Source organism: Oncorhynchus tshawytscha, unplaced genomic scaffold, assembly GCF_018296145.1.
Source record: "Oncorhynchus tshawytscha isolate Ot180627B unplaced genomic scaffold, Otsh_v2.0 Un_contig_9711_pilon_pilon, whole genome shotgun sequence".
Taxonomy (NCBI): domain Eukaryota; kingdom Metazoa; phylum Chordata; class Actinopteri; order Salmoniformes; family Salmonidae; genus Oncorhynchus; species Oncorhynchus tshawytscha.
Window position 1 is genome coordinate 16,758 of NW_024608877.1, and position 18,841 is coordinate 35,598.

General features: G+C 42.8%; 1 protein-coding gene across 1 annotated transcript in view; it reads right to left on the reverse strand.

The window, feature by feature from the left end:
- Positions 1 to 18,841, reverse strand: part of LOC121843914 (wnt inhibitory factor 1-like) — a gene marked incomplete at its 3' end in the record, with an annotated part of 59,436 nt that overhangs the window by 9,723 nt on the left and 30,872 nt on the right. The window contains 3 exon segments of the mRNA XM_042313789.1: positions 9,284 to 9,363; positions 9,365 to 9,422; positions 9,836 to 9,944. Of these exon segments, the coding sequence (XP_042169723.1) occupies positions 9,284 to 9,363; positions 9,365 to 9,422; positions 9,836 to 9,944 (247 nt within the window).

The following is an 18,841-nucleotide window of genomic DNA, read 5'->3' on the forward strand; positions in this document are numbered from 1 at the left end:
ATCCAAATGGCACCCTATTCATACATCCAAATGGCACCCTATTCATACATCCAAATGGCACCCTATTCATACATCCAAATGGCACCCTATTCATACATCCAAATGGCACCCTATTCATACATCCAAATGGCACCCTATTCATACATCCAAATGGCACCCTATTCATACATCCAAATGGCACCCTATTCATACATCCAAATGGCACCCTATTCATACATCCAAATGGCACCTATTATTCATACATCCAAATGGCACCCTATTCATAACATCCAAATGGCACCCTATTCATACATCCAAATGGCACCCTATTCATACATCCAAATGGAACCCTATTCATACATCCAAATGGCACCCTATTCATACATCCAAATGGCACCCGATTCATACATCCAAATGGAACCCTATTCATACATCCCAAATGGCACCCTATTCATAACATCCAAATGGCACCCTATTCATACATCCAAATGGCACCCTATTCATAACATCCAAATGGCACCCTATTCATAAGATCCAAATGGCACCCTATTCATAACATCCAAATGGCACCCTATTCATACATCCAAATGGCACCCTATTCATACATCCAAATGGCACCCTATTCATACATCCAAATGGCACCCTATTCATACATCCAAATGGCACCCTATTCATACATCCAAATGGCACCCTATTCATACATCCAAATGGCACCCTATTCATACATCCAAATGGCACCCTATTCATACATCCAAATGGCACCCTATTCATAACATCCAAATGGCACCCTATTCATACATCCAAATGGCACCCTATTCATACATCCAAATGGCACCCTATTCATACATCCAAATGGAACCCTATTCATACATCCAAATGGAACCCATATTCATACATCCAAATGGCACCCTATTCATACATCCAAATGGCACCCATTCATACATCCAAATGGCACCCTATTCATACATCCAAATGGAACCCTATTCAAATACATTCCAAATGGCACCCTATTCATACATCCAAATGGCACCCTATTCATACATCCAAATGGCACCCTATTCATACATCCAAATGGCACCCTATTCATACATCCAAATGGCACCCTATTCATACATCCAAATGGCACCCTATTCATACATCCAAATGGCACCCTATTCATACATCCAAATGGCACCCTATTCATACATCCAAATGGCACCCTATTCATACATCCAAATGGCACCCTATTCATACATCCAAATGGCACCCTATTCATACATCCAAATGGAACCCTATTCATAACATCCAAATGGCACCCTATTCATACATCCAAATGGAACCCTATTCATACATCCAAATGGAACCCTATTCATACATCCAAATGGAAACCTATTCATAACATCCAAATGGCACCCTATTCATACATCCAAATGGCACCCTATTCATACATCCAAATGGCACCCTATTCATACATCCAAATGGCACCCTATTCAAATACATCCAAATGGCACCCTATTCATACATCCAAATGGCATCCACCCTATTCATACATCCAAATGGCACCCTATTCATACATCCAAATGGCACCCTATTCATACATCCAAATGGCACCCTATTCATACATCCAAATGGCACCCTATTCATACATCCAAATGGAACCCTATTCATACATCCAAATGGCACCCTATTCATACATCCAAATGGCACCCTATTCATACATCCAAATGGCACCCTATTCATAACATCCAAATGGCACCCTATTCATACATCCAAATGGCACCCTATTCATACATCCAAATGGCACCCTATTCATACATCCCAAATGGCACCCTATTCATACATCCAAATGGAACCCTATTCATAACATCCAAATGGCACCCTATTCATACATCCAAATGGCACCCTATTCATACATCCAAATGGCACCCTATTCATACATCCAAATGGCACCCTTGTGGGCTCCGGTCAAACGTTTAGAGTTCCACAACAGGGCCTGGTTTAAAGCAGACTGATAACCATCTCTCTACAACAGGGCCTGGTTTAAAGCAGACTGATAACCATCTCTCTACAACAGGGCCTGGTTTAAAGCAGACTGATAACCATCTCTCTACAACAGGGCCTGTTTCAAAGCAGACTGATAACCATCTCTCTACAACAGGGCCTGTTTCAAAGCAGACTGATAACCATCTCTCTACAACAGGGCCTGGTGCAAAGCAGACTGAATACCATCTCTCTACAACAGGGCCTGGTTTAAATCAGACTGATAACCATCTCTCTACAACAGGGCCTGTTTCAAAGCAGACTGATAACCATCTCTCTACAACAGGGCCTGTTTCAAAGCAGACTGATAACCAGCGCTCTACAAAACAACATGAAGGAGAAGCCTTTGAGGTGGTAATGGATGTCAACAGAGATGTCAAACTATCCTTCTTAGTCCTGGAGATCCATCGGCGTGTGAGGAACCCTTGTTTCTGTCCAAAACGGCACCCCTATTCCATGTATATAGTGCACTACTTCTGACCAGAACCCTATTTAGGGAATAGGGACAGTACCTTAACACTGGCACCAGACAACATGTGGCCAGAGTCACAATAAGAAAACAATATATGTGGCCCAAAAAGCTCCCTATTCTAATTTAGTGCACTACATTTGACCAGGTCCTATAATAGGACTCTGATTAAAAGTAGTGCACTATCTAGGGAATAGGGTACCATTTGGGATATAACCAAGTCCCGCCACGACTCACTGAGACAACAGATGAAAACGGATGAAAAAAGTCTAAAGTAGTGCTTGTCTCATTACGGAGGGATGAGTTTGGTTTCAGTTAACTCAGGATTCACTCCATCACTCTATCCAACACAAGGGACAGAGGGAGGGATGAGTCTGGTTTCAGTTAACTCAGGATTCACTCCATCACTCTATCCAACACAAGGGACAGAGGGAGGGATGAGTCTGGTTTCAGTTAACTCAGGATTCATTCCATCACTCTATCCAACACAAGGGACAGAGGGAGGGATGAGTCTGGTTTCAGTTAACTCAGGATTCACTCCATCACTCTATCCAACACAAGGGACAGAGGGAGGGATGAGTCTGGTTTCAGTTAACTCAGGATTCACTCCGTCACTCTATTCTATTTCCTATATAGGGCACTACTGTTGACCAGGGACCATAGGGCACTACTGTTGACCAGGGACCATAGGGCACTACTGTTGACCAGGGACCATAGGGCACTACTGTTGACCAGGGACCATAGGGCACTGCTGTTGACCAGGGACTATAGTACACTGCTGTTGACCAGGGACTATAGGGCACTGCTGTTGAGCCTCTCTACTGTTGACCAGGGACTATAGGGCACTGCTGTTGAGCCTCTCTACTGTTGACCAGGGACTATAGGGCACTGCTGTTTAGCCTCTCTACTGTTGACCAGGGACTATAGGGCACTGCTGTTGACCAGGGACCATAGTGCACTACTGTTGACCAGGGACCATAGTGCACTGCTGTTGACTGGGACTATAGTACACTGCTGTTGACCAAGGACCATAGGGCACTGCTGTTGACCAGGGACCATAGTACACTGCTGTTGACCAGGGACTATAGGGCACTGCTGTTGACCAGGGACCATAGTGCACTGCTGTTGAGCCTCTCTACTGTTGACCAGGGACTATAGTGCACTGTTGTTGAGCCTCTCTACTGTTGACCAGGGCCTATAGTGCACTGCTGTTGAGCCTCTCTACTGTTGACCAGGGACTATAGGGCACTGCTGTTGAGCCTCTCTACTGTTGACCAGGGACTATAGGGCACTGCTGTTTAGCCTCTCTACTGTTGACCAGGGACTATAGGGCACTGCTGTTGACCAGGGACCATAGTGCACTACTGTTGACCAGGGACCATAGTGCACTGCTGTTGACCAGGGACTATAGGGCACTGCTGTTGAGCCTCTCTACTGTTGACCAGGGACTATAGGGCACTGCTGTTGAGCCTCTCTACTGTTGACCAGGGACTATAGGGCACTGCTGTTGAGCCTCTCTGCTGTTGACCAGGGACTATAGGGCACTGCTGTTGAGCCTCTCTACTGTTGACCAGGGACTATAGGGCACTGCTGTTTAGCCTCTCTACTGTTGACCAGGGACTATAGGGCACTGCTGTTGACCAGGGACCATAGTGCACTACTGTTGACCAGGGACCATAGTGCACTGCTGTTGACCAGGGACTATAGGGCACTGCTGTTGAGCCTCTCTACTGTTGACCAGGGACTATAGGGCACTGCTGTTGAGCCTCTCTACTGTTGACCAAGGGCCCACATCAAATCAAAAAGTTTATTTGTCACATGCGCCGAGGTGAACAACAGGTAAGTAAATAAATAAAACAACAGTAAAAAGACATTGAAAAATAACAGTAGAGAGGTTATATACAGTAGAGAGGTTATATATAGTAGAGCGGCTATATACAGCAGAGAGGTTATATACAGTAGAGAGGTTATATGCAGTAGAGAGGCTATATACAGTAGAGAGGTTATATACAGTAGAGAGGTTATATGCAGTAGAGAGGTTATATACAGTAGAGGGTTATATACCAGTAGAGAGGCTATATACAGTAGAGAGGTTATATACAGTAGAGAGGTTATATACAGTAGAGAGGCTATATACAGTAGGAGGTTATATACAGTAGAGAGGTTATATGCAGTAGAGAGGTTATATGTTAGGACTTATATACAGTAGAGAGGTTATATACAGTAGACCAGGACTATATACAGTAGAGAGGCTATATACAGTAGAGAGGCTTATATACAGTCAAAGGTTATATACAGTTTAGAGGTTATATACAGTAGAGAGGCTATATACAGTAGAGAGGTTATATACAGTAAAGAGGTTATATACAGTAAAGAGAGGTTATATACAGTAGAGAGGCTATATACAGTAGAGAGGTTATATACAGTAGAGAGGTTATATACAGTAGAGAGGCTATATACAGTAGAGAGGCTACATACAGTAGAGAGGTTATATACAGTAGAGAGGTTATATACAGTAGAGAGGTTATATACAGTAGAGGGTTATATACAGTAGAGAGGTTATATACAGTAGAGAGGTTATATACAGTAGAGAGGCTATATACAGTAGAGAGGTTATATACAGTAGAGAGGCTATATACTGTAGAGCGGCTATATACAGTAGAGAGGCTATATACAGTAGAGAGGCTATATACAGTAGAGAGGCTATATACAGTAGAGGTTATATACAGTAGAGAGGTTATATACAGTAGAGAGGTTATATACAGTAGAGAGGCTATATACAGTAGAGAGGTTATATACAGTAGAGAGGCTATATACAGTAGAGACTATATACAGTAGAGGCTATATACAGTAGAGAGGCTATATACAGTAGAGAGGCTCTATATACAGTAGAGAGGCTATATACAGTAGAGGAGCTATATACAGTAGAGAGGCTATTGCCACTAGGCTACCCTGCCGCCCCGGTCCCTATGTAGGGAATATGGAGCCATTTGGGACACAGGAAACTACGCCTTAGCTGTTATAAAACCTTTTGTACTAATTTTGATTTAAACAGCTAGATGTATATTTGTTCCTACGTTGACACCATATCCCACATTGGGAAACAGGACATGGAACATTAACGCTGGTTTATGAAGTCTGGTTTGGTGTCGCTGCTTCCTGTAACAGATAGGAAGTGCCCTAAGCTAGTAGAAATCCCTGCTACAGCCGGACCTGGAGCTGAGGTCCCACACCTGGTCTTTGACAGGGCTTGTCTGGTGAAATGGAACTAATATAACAGTAACTAAACTGCAAACCACAAACCCTGTCTAAATAGCACCCCAACCCTGTCTAAATAGCACCCCATCCCTGTCTATATAGAACCCAAACCCTGTCTATATAGAACCCCAACCCTGTCTATATAGCACCCCAACCCTGTCTATATAGCACCCCAACCCTGTCTATATAGTACTCCAAACCCTGTCTATATAGAACCCCAACCCTGTCTATACAGAACCCCAACCCTGTCTATATAGTACTCCAAACCCTGTCTATATAGAACCCCATCCCTGTCTATATAGAACCCAAACCCTGTCTATATAGAACCCAAACCCTGTCTATATAGAACTCCAACCCTGTCTATATAGAGAGCAGGCAGGGTTGGCAGGGTACTGGTGTGTGGGAGGGGTACTGGTGTGTGTGTGTGGAGGGGGATTACTGGTGTGTGGAGGGCGGGTACTGGTGTGTGTGGAGGGGTGTACTGGTGTGTGTGGAGGGGGGGTACTGGTGTGTGTGGAGCGGTACTGGTGTGTGGAGGGGAGTACTGGTGTGTGGAGGGGGTACTGGTGTGTGTGGTGGGGTACTGGTGTGTGGAGGGGGTGTACTGGTGTGTGTGGAGGGGGTACTGGTGTGTGTGGAGGGGGTGTATTGGTGTGTGGAGGGGTACTGGTGTGTGGAGGGGTACTGGTGTGTGTGTGTGTGGGGGTGTACTGGTGTGTGTGTGGAGGGGGGTACTGGTGTGTGTGGTGGGGTACTGGTGTGTGGAGGGGGTGTACTGGTGTGTGTGGAGGGGGGTGTGTGTGGAGGGGGTGTATTGGTGTGTGGAGGGGTACTGGTGTGTGGAGGGGTACTGGTGTGTGTGTGTGTGGGGGTGTACTGTGTGTGTGTGGGGGGTACTGGTGTGTGTGTGGGGGGTACTGGTGTGTGTGTGGGGGTACTGGTGTGTGTGTGTGTGTGTGTGTGTGGAGGGGTACTGCTGTGTGTGTGTATGGAGGGGTACTGCTGTGTGTGTGTGGAGGGGTACTGCTGTGTGTGTGTGGAGGGGTACTGCTGTGTGTGTGTGGAGGGGTACTGTGTGTGTGTGTGGAGGGGTACTGCTGTGTGTGTGTGGAGGGGTACTGCTGTGTGTGTGTGGAGGGGTACTGTGTGTGTGTGTGGAGGGGTACTGCTATGTGTGGAAGGGTACTGTGTGTGTGTGGAGGGGTACTGGTGTGTGTGTGTGGAGGGTACTGCTGTGTGTGTGTGGAGGGGTACTGCTGTGTGTGTGTGTGTGTGTGTGTGTGTGGAGGGGTACTGCTGTGTGTGTGTGTGTGTGGAGGGGTACTGCTGTGTGTGTGTGTGTGTGTGGAGGGGTACTGCTGCGTGTGTGGAGGGGTACTGGTGTGTGTTGAGGGGTACTGGTGTGCGTGTGTGGAGGGGTACTGCTGTGTGTGTCTCCTGTTCCAACCTCAATCTGCAGCTGGCAGAGTTCCCATGACATCATGCCCCAGCTATGGCCTTTGTCCTGGACGCTGATTGGCAGGTAACTTCACTCCCCTCTCTCCTCCCCTGGTCTCAAAGCCTCCCCAGCACCCCCTGCCTCCTCCATTAGGACAAGGCTTTAAACATGAGAGCACCAGGAAGACATGACCTCGACACACACACTCTCTCTCTCTCTCTCTCTCTCTCTCTCTCTCTCTCTCTCTCTCTCTCTCTCTCTCTCTCTCTCTCTCTCTCTCTCTCTCTCTCTCTCTCTCTCTCTCTCTCTCTCTCTCTCTCTCTCTCTCTCTCTCTCTCTCTCTCTCTCTCTCTCCTCTCTCTCTCTCTCTCTCTCTCTCTCTCTCTCTCTCTCTCTCTCTCTCTCTCTCTCTCTCTCTCTCTCTCTCTCTTTCTCTCTCTCTCTCTCTCTCTCTCTTCTCTCTCTCCTCTCTCTCTCTCTCCTCTCTCTCTCTCCTCTCTCTCGCTCTCTCTCTCTCTCTCTCTCTCTCTCTCTCTCTCTCTCCTCACATGGGATCATTCCCAGTAACACATGGGATCTATAGATCTACCATGGGATCTATTTACCCTCCACCCTGATGATGAAGGATTGAGATCACTGATCTATACATCCTGCTGTCTCTATACCTCTCTATACATCCTGCTGTCTCTATACATCCTGCTGTCTCTATACATCCTGCTGTCTCTATACCCCTCTATACATCCTGCTGTCTCTATACATCCTGCTGTCTCGCCACCACCCCAAAGCAGGGCATCTCAACCACTTCTGTTGTGGTTGTACCACATCTTATAATATAAATTCAGCAGTAGCAGAGGCAGAGCTAAATCAGACGGGGTAATGTTATAATATCCAGTCAGCAGTAGCAGAGGTAGAGCTAAATCAGACAGGGCAATGTTATAATATCCAGTCAGCAGTAGCAGAGGTAGAACTAAATCAGACAGGGTAATGTTATAATATCCAGTCAGCAGTAGCAGAGGTAGAACTAAATCAGACAGGGCAATGTTATAATATCCAGTCAGCAGTAGCAGAGGTAGAACTAAATCAGACAGGGTAATGTTATAATATCCAGTCAGCAGTAGCAGAGGTAGAACTAAATCAGACAGGGCAATGTTATAATATCCAGTCAGCAGCAGAGGTAGAACTAAATCAGACAGGGTAATGTTATAATATCCAGTTAGCAGCAGCAGAGGTAGAACTAAATCAGACAGGGTAATGTTATAATATCCAGTCAGCAGTAGCAGAGGTAGAGCTAAATCAGACAGGGCAATGTTATAATATCCAGTCAGCAGCAGAGGTAGAACTAAATCAGACAGGGTAATGTTATAATATCCAGTCAGCAGAGGTAGAGCTAAATCAGACAGGGCAATGTTATAATATCCAGTCAGCAGTAGCAGAGGTAGAACTAAATCAGACAGGCCAATGTTATAATATCCAGTCAGCAGTAGCAGAGGTAGAACTAAATCAGACAGGGTAATGTTATAATATCCAGTCAGCAGTAGCAGAGACCACAAATGTTATAATATCCAGTCAGCAGAGGTAGAGCTAAATCAGACAGGGTAATGTTATAATATCCAGTCAGCAGAGGTAGAACTAAATCAGACAGGGTAATGTTATAATATCCAGTCAGCAGAGGTAGAGCTAAATCAGACAGGGTAATGCAGACTGAGACCTACCCAATCATCTGTGGCGATGCTGAGTGCTACCCAATCATCTCTGGTGATGCTGAGAGCTAACCAATCATCTCTGGTGATGCTGAGAGCTAGCCAATCATCTCTGGCGATATTGAGAGCTAGCCAATCATCTCTGGCGATATTGAGAGCTAGCCAATCATCTCTGGCGACATTGAGAGGTAGCCAATCATCTCTGGTGATAATGAGAGACAATATTCTTCACTCCTCTCCTCTCCTCCTCTCCCTCTCCTCTCCTCTCTCCTCTCCTCTCCTCTCCTCTCCTCTCCTCTCCTCTCCTCTCCTCTCCTCTCCTCTCCTCTCCTCTCCTCTCCTCTCCTCTTCTAGTAGACCATTCAAAACAGAGGTAATTTGATAAACGTGTAAATTAAACTCTGGGAGCTGCGTCCTCACCTCTCTGGCAGGTCTTGAAGAAGATGGCGTTGTGAGGTGTCCTCAGGATGATGTTCCCACCGGCGTCCATGACCAGTAGTGACCTCGAACGCCGCGACGCCATCCTGGTCTCCTAAACACGGGAAGCCCACCTGCACCACTTAAAACACAGAGAAACATCATGTTACAACGCAGTAACCAGTATGCAAGCTATTATGACTGATTTCAAGCTATTATGACTGATTTCAAGCTATTGTGACTGATTTCAAGCTATTATGACTGATTTCAAGCTATTATGACTGATCTCAAGCTACTTTGACTGATTGCATAACTGTTTTCAAGCTGTTATGACTGATTTCAAGCTATTATGACTGATTTCAAGCTATTATGACTGATTTCAAGCTATTATGACTGATTTCATGACTGATTTCAAGCTGTGTGGTCTAGCGGTTAGCGCTGGGCTGGGCTGCTGACTCAAACTCCTCCACTCTTTTCTGCTTGCTGTTCAGTCTCATGTGTCCAATAAACAACAACACTGAGAAGGTAGCACGGATTCACCAGCTCCTGTCTCACCTGAGGGCCTACGTGGTACAGAGCCCAGGAGAGGAACGTTGACCGTGGGGTTGTCCATGATATCCACATCCATGGAGCGCAGTGTCTGGAACTCATAGAAGTACTCTGCCTGCAACACACATGAACAGAGAACAGCGGATGTCTCAGAGAGGTAGTGGGCCAGCAACACACATGAACAGAGAACAGCGGATGTCTCAGAGAGGTAGTGGGCCAGCAACACACATGAACAGAGAACAGCTGATGACCCCGGATGCATCCGTGCTAGTGTGCTTGTATGCATGTACCTGTTTGTTTGTCACACAATGAGTTTGTGTTAGTACGCACTGTATCCCTCTCTAAATAATGTCTGTGTGTTGACCCTCCTCTCCCAAAAACACGCGGCACATGTGGTCTCTCTTTCTAAATGACATGTGGTCTCTCTCTCTCTAAATGACATCTGGTCTCTCTCTCTAAATGACATGTGGTCTCTCTCTCTAAATGACATGTGGTCTCTCTCTAAATGACATGTGGTCTATCTTTAAATGACATGTGGTCTCTCTCTAAATTACATGTGTTCTCTCTCTCTCTAAATGACATGTGTTCTTTCTCTAAATTGCATGTGGTCTCTCTTTAAATTACATGTGGTCTCTCTCTCTAAATGACATGTGGTCTCTCTCTAAATGACATGTGGTCTCTCTCTAAATGACATGTGGTCTCTCTCTAAATCACATGTGGTCTCTCTCTAAATGACATGTGGTCTCTCTCTAAATGACATGTGGTCTCTCTCTAAATGACATGTGGTCTCTCTCTCTAAATGACATCTGGTCTCTCTCTCTAAATGACATGTGGTCTCTCTCTAAATGACATGTGGTCTCTCTCTAAATGACATGTGGTCTCTCTCTCTCTAAATGACATGTGGTCTCTCTTTAAATGACATGTGGTCTCTCTAAATGACATGTGGTCTCTCTTTAAATGACACGTGATCTCTCTCTCTAAATGAAATGTGGTCTCTCTCTCTCTAAATGACATGTGGTCTCTCTCTCTAAATGACATGTGGTTTCTCTCTAAATTACATGTGTTCTCTCTCTCTCTAAATGACATGTGTTCTTTCTCTAAATTGCATGTGGTCTCTCTTTAAATGACATGTGGTCTCTCTCTCTAAATGACATGTGGTCTCTCTCTAAATGACATGTGGTCTCTCTCTAAATGACATGTGGTCTCTCTCTAAATGACATGTGGTATCTCTCTCTAAATGACATGTGGTCTCTCTCTCTCTAAATGACATGTGGTCTCTCTTTAAATGACATGTGGTCTCTCTAAATGACATGTGGTCTCTCTTTAAATGACAGGTGATCTCTCTCTCTAAATTACATGTGTTCTCTCTCTCTCTAAATGACATGTGTTCTCTCTCTCTAAATGACAAGTGTTCTTTCTCTAAATTGCATGTGGTCTCTCTTTAAATTACATGTGGTCTCTCTCTCTAAATGACATGTGGTCTCTCTCTCTAAATGACATGTGGTCTCTCTCTCTCTCTCTAAATTACATGTGGTACCTCTCTCTCTAAATGACATGTGGTATCTCTCTCTCTCTAAATGACATGTGGTCTCTCTCTCTCTAAATGACATGTGGTCTCTCTTTAAATGACATGTGGTCTCTCTAAATGACATGTGGTCTCTCTTTAAATGACAGGTGATCTCTCTCTCTAAATTACATGTGTTCTCTCTCTCTAAATGACATGTGTTCTTTCTCTAAATTGCATGTGGTCTCTCTTTAAATTACATGTGGTCTCTCTCTCTAAATGACATGTGGTCTCTCTCTCTAAATGACATGTGGTCTCTCTCTCTCTCTCTCTAAATGACATGTGGTACCTCTCTCTCAAAATTACATGTGGTATCTCTCTCTCTAAATGACATGTGTTCTTTCTCTAAATTGCATGTGGTCCCTCTCTCTCTAAATGACATGTGGTCTCTCTATCTAAATGACATGTGTTCTTTCTCTAAATGACATGTGGTCCTCTCTCTAAATGACATGTGTTCTTTCTCTAAATTGCATGTGGTCCCTCTCTCTCTAAATGACATGTGGCCTCTCTCTCTAAATGACATGTGGTCTCTCTTTAAATGACATGTGGTCTCTCTCTAAATTACATGTGTTCTCTCTCTCTCTAAATGACATGTGTTCTTTCTCTAAATTGCATGTGGTCTCTCTTTAAATTACATGTGGTCTCTCTCTAAATGACATGTGGTCTCTCTATCTAAATGACATGTGGTCTCTCTCTAAATGACATGTGGTCTCTCTCTAAATGACATGTGGTCTCTCTCTAAATGACATGTGGTCTCTCTCTAAATGACATGTGGTCTCTCTCTAAATGACATGTGGTCTCTCTCTAAATGACATGTGGTCTCTCTCTAAATGACATGTGGTCTCTCTCTAAATGACATGTGGTCTCTCTCTCAAAATGACATGTGGTCTCTCTCTAAATGACATGTGTTCTTTCTCTAAATTGCATGTGGTCCCTCTCTCTCTAAATGACATGTGGCCTCTCTCTCTAAATGACATGTGGTCTCTCTTTAAATGACATGTGGTCTCTCTCTAAATTACATGTGTTCTCTCTCTCTCTAAATGACATGTGGTCTCTCTCTCAATGAAATGTGGTACCTCTCTCTCAAAATTACATGTGGTATCTCTCTCTCTAAATGACATGTGTTCTTTCTCTAAATTGCATGTGGTCTCTCTTTAAATTACATGTGGTCTCTCTCTCTAAATGACATGTGGTCTCTCTCTCTAAATGACATGTGGTCTCTCTCTCTCTAAATTACATGTGGTACCTCTCTCTCTAAATGACATGTGGTCTCTCTAAATTACTATCTCTCTCTCTAAATGACATGTGTTCTTTCTCTAAATGACATGTGGTCCCTCTCTCTCTAAATGACATGTGTTCTTTCTCTAAATTGCATGTGGTCCCTCTCTCTCTAAATGACATGTGGCCTCTCTCTCTAAATGACATGTGGTCTCTTTTTAAATGACATGTGGTCTCTCTCTAAATTACATGTGTTCTTTCTCTAAATGACATGTGGTCCCTCTCTCTAAATGACATGTGTTCTTTCTCTAAATTGCATGTGGTCCCTCTCTCTCTAAATGACATGTGGCTCTCTCTCTAAATGACATGTGGTCTCTCTTTAAATGACATGTGGTCTCTCTCTAAATTACATGTGTTCTCTCTCTCTCTAAATGACATGTGTTCTTTCTCTAAATTGCATGTGGTCTCTCTTTAAATTACATGTGGTCTCTCTCTCTAAATGACATGTGGTCTCTCTCTCTAAATGACATGTGGTCTCTCTCTAAATGACATGTGGTCTCTCTCTAAATGACATGTGGTCTCTCTCTAAATGACATGTGGTCTCTCTCTAAATGACATGTGGTCTCTCTCTAAATGACATGTGGTCTCTCTCTAAATGACATGTGGTCTCTCTCTCTAAATGACATCTGGTCTCTCTCTCTAAATGACATGTGGTCTCTCTCTAAATGACATGTGGTCTCTCTCTCAATGACATGTGGTATCTCTCTCTCTAAATGACATGTGGTCTCTTCTCTCTAAATGACATGTGGTCTCTCTTTAAATGACATGTGGTCTCTCTAAATGACATGTGGTCTCTCTTTAAATGACACGTGATCTCTGTCTCTAAATTAAATGTGGTCTCTCTCTCTCTAAATGACATGTGGTCTCTCTCTCTAAATGACATGTGGTCTCTCTCTAAATGACATGTGGTCTCTCTCTCTAAATGACATCTGGTCTCTCTCTCTAAATGACATGTGGTCTCTCTCTAAATGACATGTGGTCTCTCTCTAAATGACATGTGGTCTCTCTCTAAATGACATGTGGTCTCTCTTTAAATGACACGTGATCTCTCTCTCTAAATGACATGTGGTCTCTCTCTCTAAATGACATGTGGTCTCTCTCTCTAAATGACATGTGGTCTCTCTCTAAATGACATGTGTGGTCTCTCTCTAAATCACATGTGGTCTCTCTCTAAATGACATGTGGTCTCTCTCTAAATGACATGTGGTCTCTCTCTAAATGACATGTGGTCTCTCTCTAAATGACATGTGGTCTCTCTCTCTAAATGATATCTGGTCTCTCTCTCTAAATGACATGTGGTCTCTCTCTCTCTAAATGACATGTGTTCTTTCTCTAAATTGACATGTGGTCTCTCTTTAAATTACATGTGTTCTCTCTCTGTCTAAATGACATGTGTTCTGTCTCTAAATGACATGTGGTCTCTCTCTAAATGACATGTGGTCTCTCTCTAAATGACATGTGGTCTCTCTCTCTCTAAATGACATGTGGTCTCTCTCTCTCTAAATGACATGTGGTCTCTCTTTAAATGACATGTGGTCTCTCTAAATGACATGTGGTCTCTCTTTAAATGACAGGTGATCTCTCTCTCTAAATTACATGTGTTCTCTCTCTCTAAATGACATGTGTTCTTTCTCTAAATTGCATGTGGTCTCTCTTTAAATTACATGTGGTCTCTCTCTCTAAATGACATGTGGTCTCTCTCTCTAAATGACATGTGGTCTCTCTCTCTGGTCTCTCTAAATTACATGTACCTCTCTCTCAAAATTACATGTGGTATCTCTCTCTCTAAATGACATGTGTTCTTTCTCTAAATTGCATGTGGTCCCTCTCTCTCTAAATGACATGTGGTCTCTCTCTCTAAATGACATGTGTTCTTTCTCTAAATTACATGTGGTCTCTCTCTAAATGACATGTGGTATCTCTCTCTAAATGACATGTGGTCTCTCTCTCTCTAAATGACATGTGGTCTCTCTTTAAATGACATGTGGTCTCTCTAATTGACATGTGGTCTCTCTTTAAATGACACGTGATCTCTCTCTCTAAATGAAATGTGGTCTCTCTCTCTAAATGACATGTGGTCTCTCTCTCTAAATGACATGTGGTTTCTCTCTAAATTACATGTGTTCTCTCTTTCTCTAAATGACATGTGTTCTTTCTCTAAATTGCATGTGGTCTCTCTTTAAATTACATGTGGTCTCTCTCTCTAAATGATATGTGGTCTCTCTCTAAATGACATGTGGTCTCTCTCTCTAAATGACATCTGGTCTCTCTCTCCAAATGACATGTGGTCTCTCTCTAAATGACATGTGGTCTCTCTCTAAATGACATGTGGTATCTCTCTCTAAATGACATGTGGTCTCTCTAAATGACATGTGGTCTCTCTTTAAATGACAGGTGATCTCTCTCTCTAAATTACATGTGTTCTCTCTCTCTCTAAATGACATGTGTCTCTCTCTCTCTAAATGACATGTGTTCTTTCTCTAAATTGCATGTGGTCTCTCTTTAAATTACATGTGGTCTCTCTCTCTAAATGACATGTGGTCTCTCTCTCTAAATGACATGTGGTCTCTCTCTCTCTCCCTCTAAATGACATGTGGTACCTCTCTCTCTAAATGACATGTGGTATCTCTCTCTCTCTAAATGACATGTGGTCTCTCTCTCTCTAAATGACATGTGGTCTCTCTTTAAATGACATGTGGTCTCTCTAAATGACATGTGGTCTCTCTTTAAATGACAGGTGATCTCTCTCTCTAAATTACATGTGTTCTCTCTCTCTAAATGACATGTGTTCTTTCTCTAAATTGCATGTGGTCTCTCTTTAAATTACATGTGGTCTCTCTCTCTAAATGACATGTGGTCTCTCTCTCTAAATGACATGTGGTCTCTCTCTCTAAATGACATGTGGTCTCTCTCTAAATGACATGTGGTCTCTCTCTAAATGACATGTGGTCTCTCTCTAAATTGCATGTGGTCCCTCTCTCTAAATGACATGTGGTCTCTCTATCTAAATGACATGTGTTCTTTCTCTAAATGACATGTGGTCTCTCTCTAAATGACATGTGTTCTTTCTCTAAATTGCATGTGGTCCCTCTCTCTCTAAATGACATGTGGCCTCTCTCTCTAAATGACATGTGGTCTCTCTTTAAATGACATGTGGTCTCTCTCTAAATTACATGTGTCTCTCTCTCTCTAAATGACATGTGTTCTTTCTCTAAATTGCATGTGGTCTCTCTTTAAATGACATGTGGTCTCTCTCTCTAAATGACATGTGGTCTCTCTCTCTAAATGACATGTGGTCTCTCTTTAAATGACATGTGTTCTCTCTAAATGACATGTGGTCTCTCTTTAAATGACAGGTGATCTCTCTCTAAATTACATGTGTTCTCTCTCTCTAAATGACATGTGTTCTTTCTCTAAATTGCATGTGGTCTCTCTTTAAATTACATGTGGTCTCTCTCTCTAAATGACATGTGGTCTCTCTCTAAATGACATGTGGTCTCTCTCTCTCTCTCTCTAAATTACATGTGGTACCTCTCTCTCAAAATTACATGTGGTATCTCTCTCTCTAAATGACATGTGTTCTTTCTCTAAATTGCATGTGGTCCCTCTCTCTCTAAATGACATGTGGTCTCTCTATCTAAATGACATGTGTTCTTTCTCTAAATGACATGTGGTCCCTCTCTCTAAATGACATGTGTTCTTTCTCTAAATTGCATGTGGTCCCTCTCTCTCTAAATGACATGTGGCCTCTCTCTCTAAATGACATGTGGTCTCTCTTTAAATGACATGTGGTCTCTCTCTAAATTACATGTGTCTCTCTCTCTCTAAATGACATGTGTTCTTTCTCTAAATTGCATGTGGTCTCTCTTTAAATTACATGTGGTCTCTCTCTCTAAATGACATGTGGTCTCTCTATCTAAATGACATGTGGTCTCTCTCTAAATGACATGTGGTCTCTCTCTAAATGACATGTGGTCTCTCTCTAAATGACATGTGGTCTCTCTCTAAATGACATGTGGTCTCTCTCTAAATGACATGTGGTCTCTCTCTAAATGACATGTGGTCTCTCTCTCTAAATGACATCTGGTCTCTCTCTCTAAATGACATGTGGTCTCTCTCTAAATGACATGTGGTCTCTCTCTCAATGACATGTGGTACCTCTCTCTCAAAATTACATGTGGTATCTCTCTCTCTAAATGACATGTGTTCTTTCTCTAAATTGCATGTGGTCCCTCTCTCTCTAAATGACATGTGGCCTCTCTCTCTAAATGACATGTGGTCTCTCTTTAAATGACATGTGGTCTCTCTCTAAATTACATGTGTTCTCTCTCTCTCTAAATGACATGTGGTCTCTCTCTAAATGACATGTGGTCTCTCTCTCAATGAAATGTGGTACCTCTCTCTCAAAATTACATGTGGTATCTCTCTCTCTAAATGACATGTGTTCTTTCTCTAAATTGCATGTGGTCTCTCTTTAAATTACATGTGGTCTCTCTCTCTAAATGACATGTGGTCTCTCTCTCTAAATGACATGTGGTCTCTCTCTCTCTCTCTCTCTAAATTACATGTGGTACCTCTCTCTCTAAATGACATGTGGTCTCTCTAAATTACATGTGGTATCTCTCTCTCTAAATGACATGTGTTCTTTCTCTAAATGACATGTGGTCCCTCTCTCTCTAAATGACATGTGTTCTTTCTCTAAATTGCATGTGGTCCCTCTCTCTCTAAATGACATGTGGCCTCTCTCTCTAAATGACATGTGGTCTCTTTTTAAATGACATGTGGTCTCTCTCTAAATTACATGTGTTCTTTCTCTAAATGACATGTGGTCCCTCTCTCTAAATGACATGTGTTCTTTCTCTAAATTGCATGTGGTCCCTCTCTCTCTAAATGACATGTGGTCTCTCTCTCTCTAAATGACATGTGGTCTCTCTCTCTAAATGACATGTGGTTTCTCTCTAAATTACATGTGTTCTCTCTCTCTCTAAATGACATGTGTTCTTTCTCTAAATTGCATGTGGTCTCTCTTTAAATTACATGTGGTCTCTCTCTCTAAATGACATGTGGTCTCTCTCTAAATGACATGTGGTCACTCTCTAAATGACATGTGGTCTCTCTCTAAATGACATGTGGTCTCTCTCTAAATGACATGTGGTCTCTCTCTAAATGACATGTGGTCTCTCTCTAAATGACATGTGGTCTCTCTCTAAATGACATGTGGTCTCTCTCTCTAAATGACATCTGGTCTCTCTCTCCAAATGACATGTGGTCTCTCTCTAAATGACATGTGGTCTCTCTCTAAATGACATGTGGTATCTCTCTCTCTAAATGACATGTGGTCTCTCTCTCTCTAAATGACATGTGGCCTCTCTTTAAATGACATGTGGTATCTCTAAATGACATGTGGTCTCTCTTTAAATGACAGGTGATCTCTCTCTCTAAATTACATGTGTCTCTCTCTCTCTAAATGACATGTGTTCTTTCTCTAAATTGCATGTGGTCTCTCTTTAAATTACATGTGGTCTCTCTCTCTAAATGACATGTGGTCTCTCTCTAAATGACATGTGGTCTCTCTCTAAATGACATGTGGTCTCTCTCTAAATGACATGTGGTCTCTCTCTAAATGACATCTGGTCTCTCTTTAAATGACATGTGATCTCTCTCTCCAAATGAAATGTGGTCTCTCTCTCTCTAAATGACATGTGGTCTCTCTAAATGACATGTGGTCTCTCTCTAAATCACATGTGGTCTCTCTCTAAATCACATGTGGTCTCTCTCTAAATGACATGTGGTCTCTCTCTAAATGACATGTGGTCTCTCTCTAAATGACATGTGGTCTCTCTCTAAATGACATGTGGTCTCTCTCTCTAAATGACATCTGGTCTCTCTCTCTAAATGACATGTGGTCTCTCTCTCTCTAAATGACATGTGATTTCTGTCTCTAAATGAAATGTGGTCTCTCTCTCTCTAAATGACATGTGGTCTCTCTCTCTAAATGACATGTGGTCTCTCTCTAAATGACATGTGGTCTCTCTCTAAATGACATGTGGTCTCTCTCTAAATGACATGTGGTGTCTCTCTCTAAATGACATGTGGTCTCTCTCTAAATGACATGTGGTCTCTCTTTAAATGACATGTGGTCTCTCTAAATGACATGTGGTCTCTCTTTA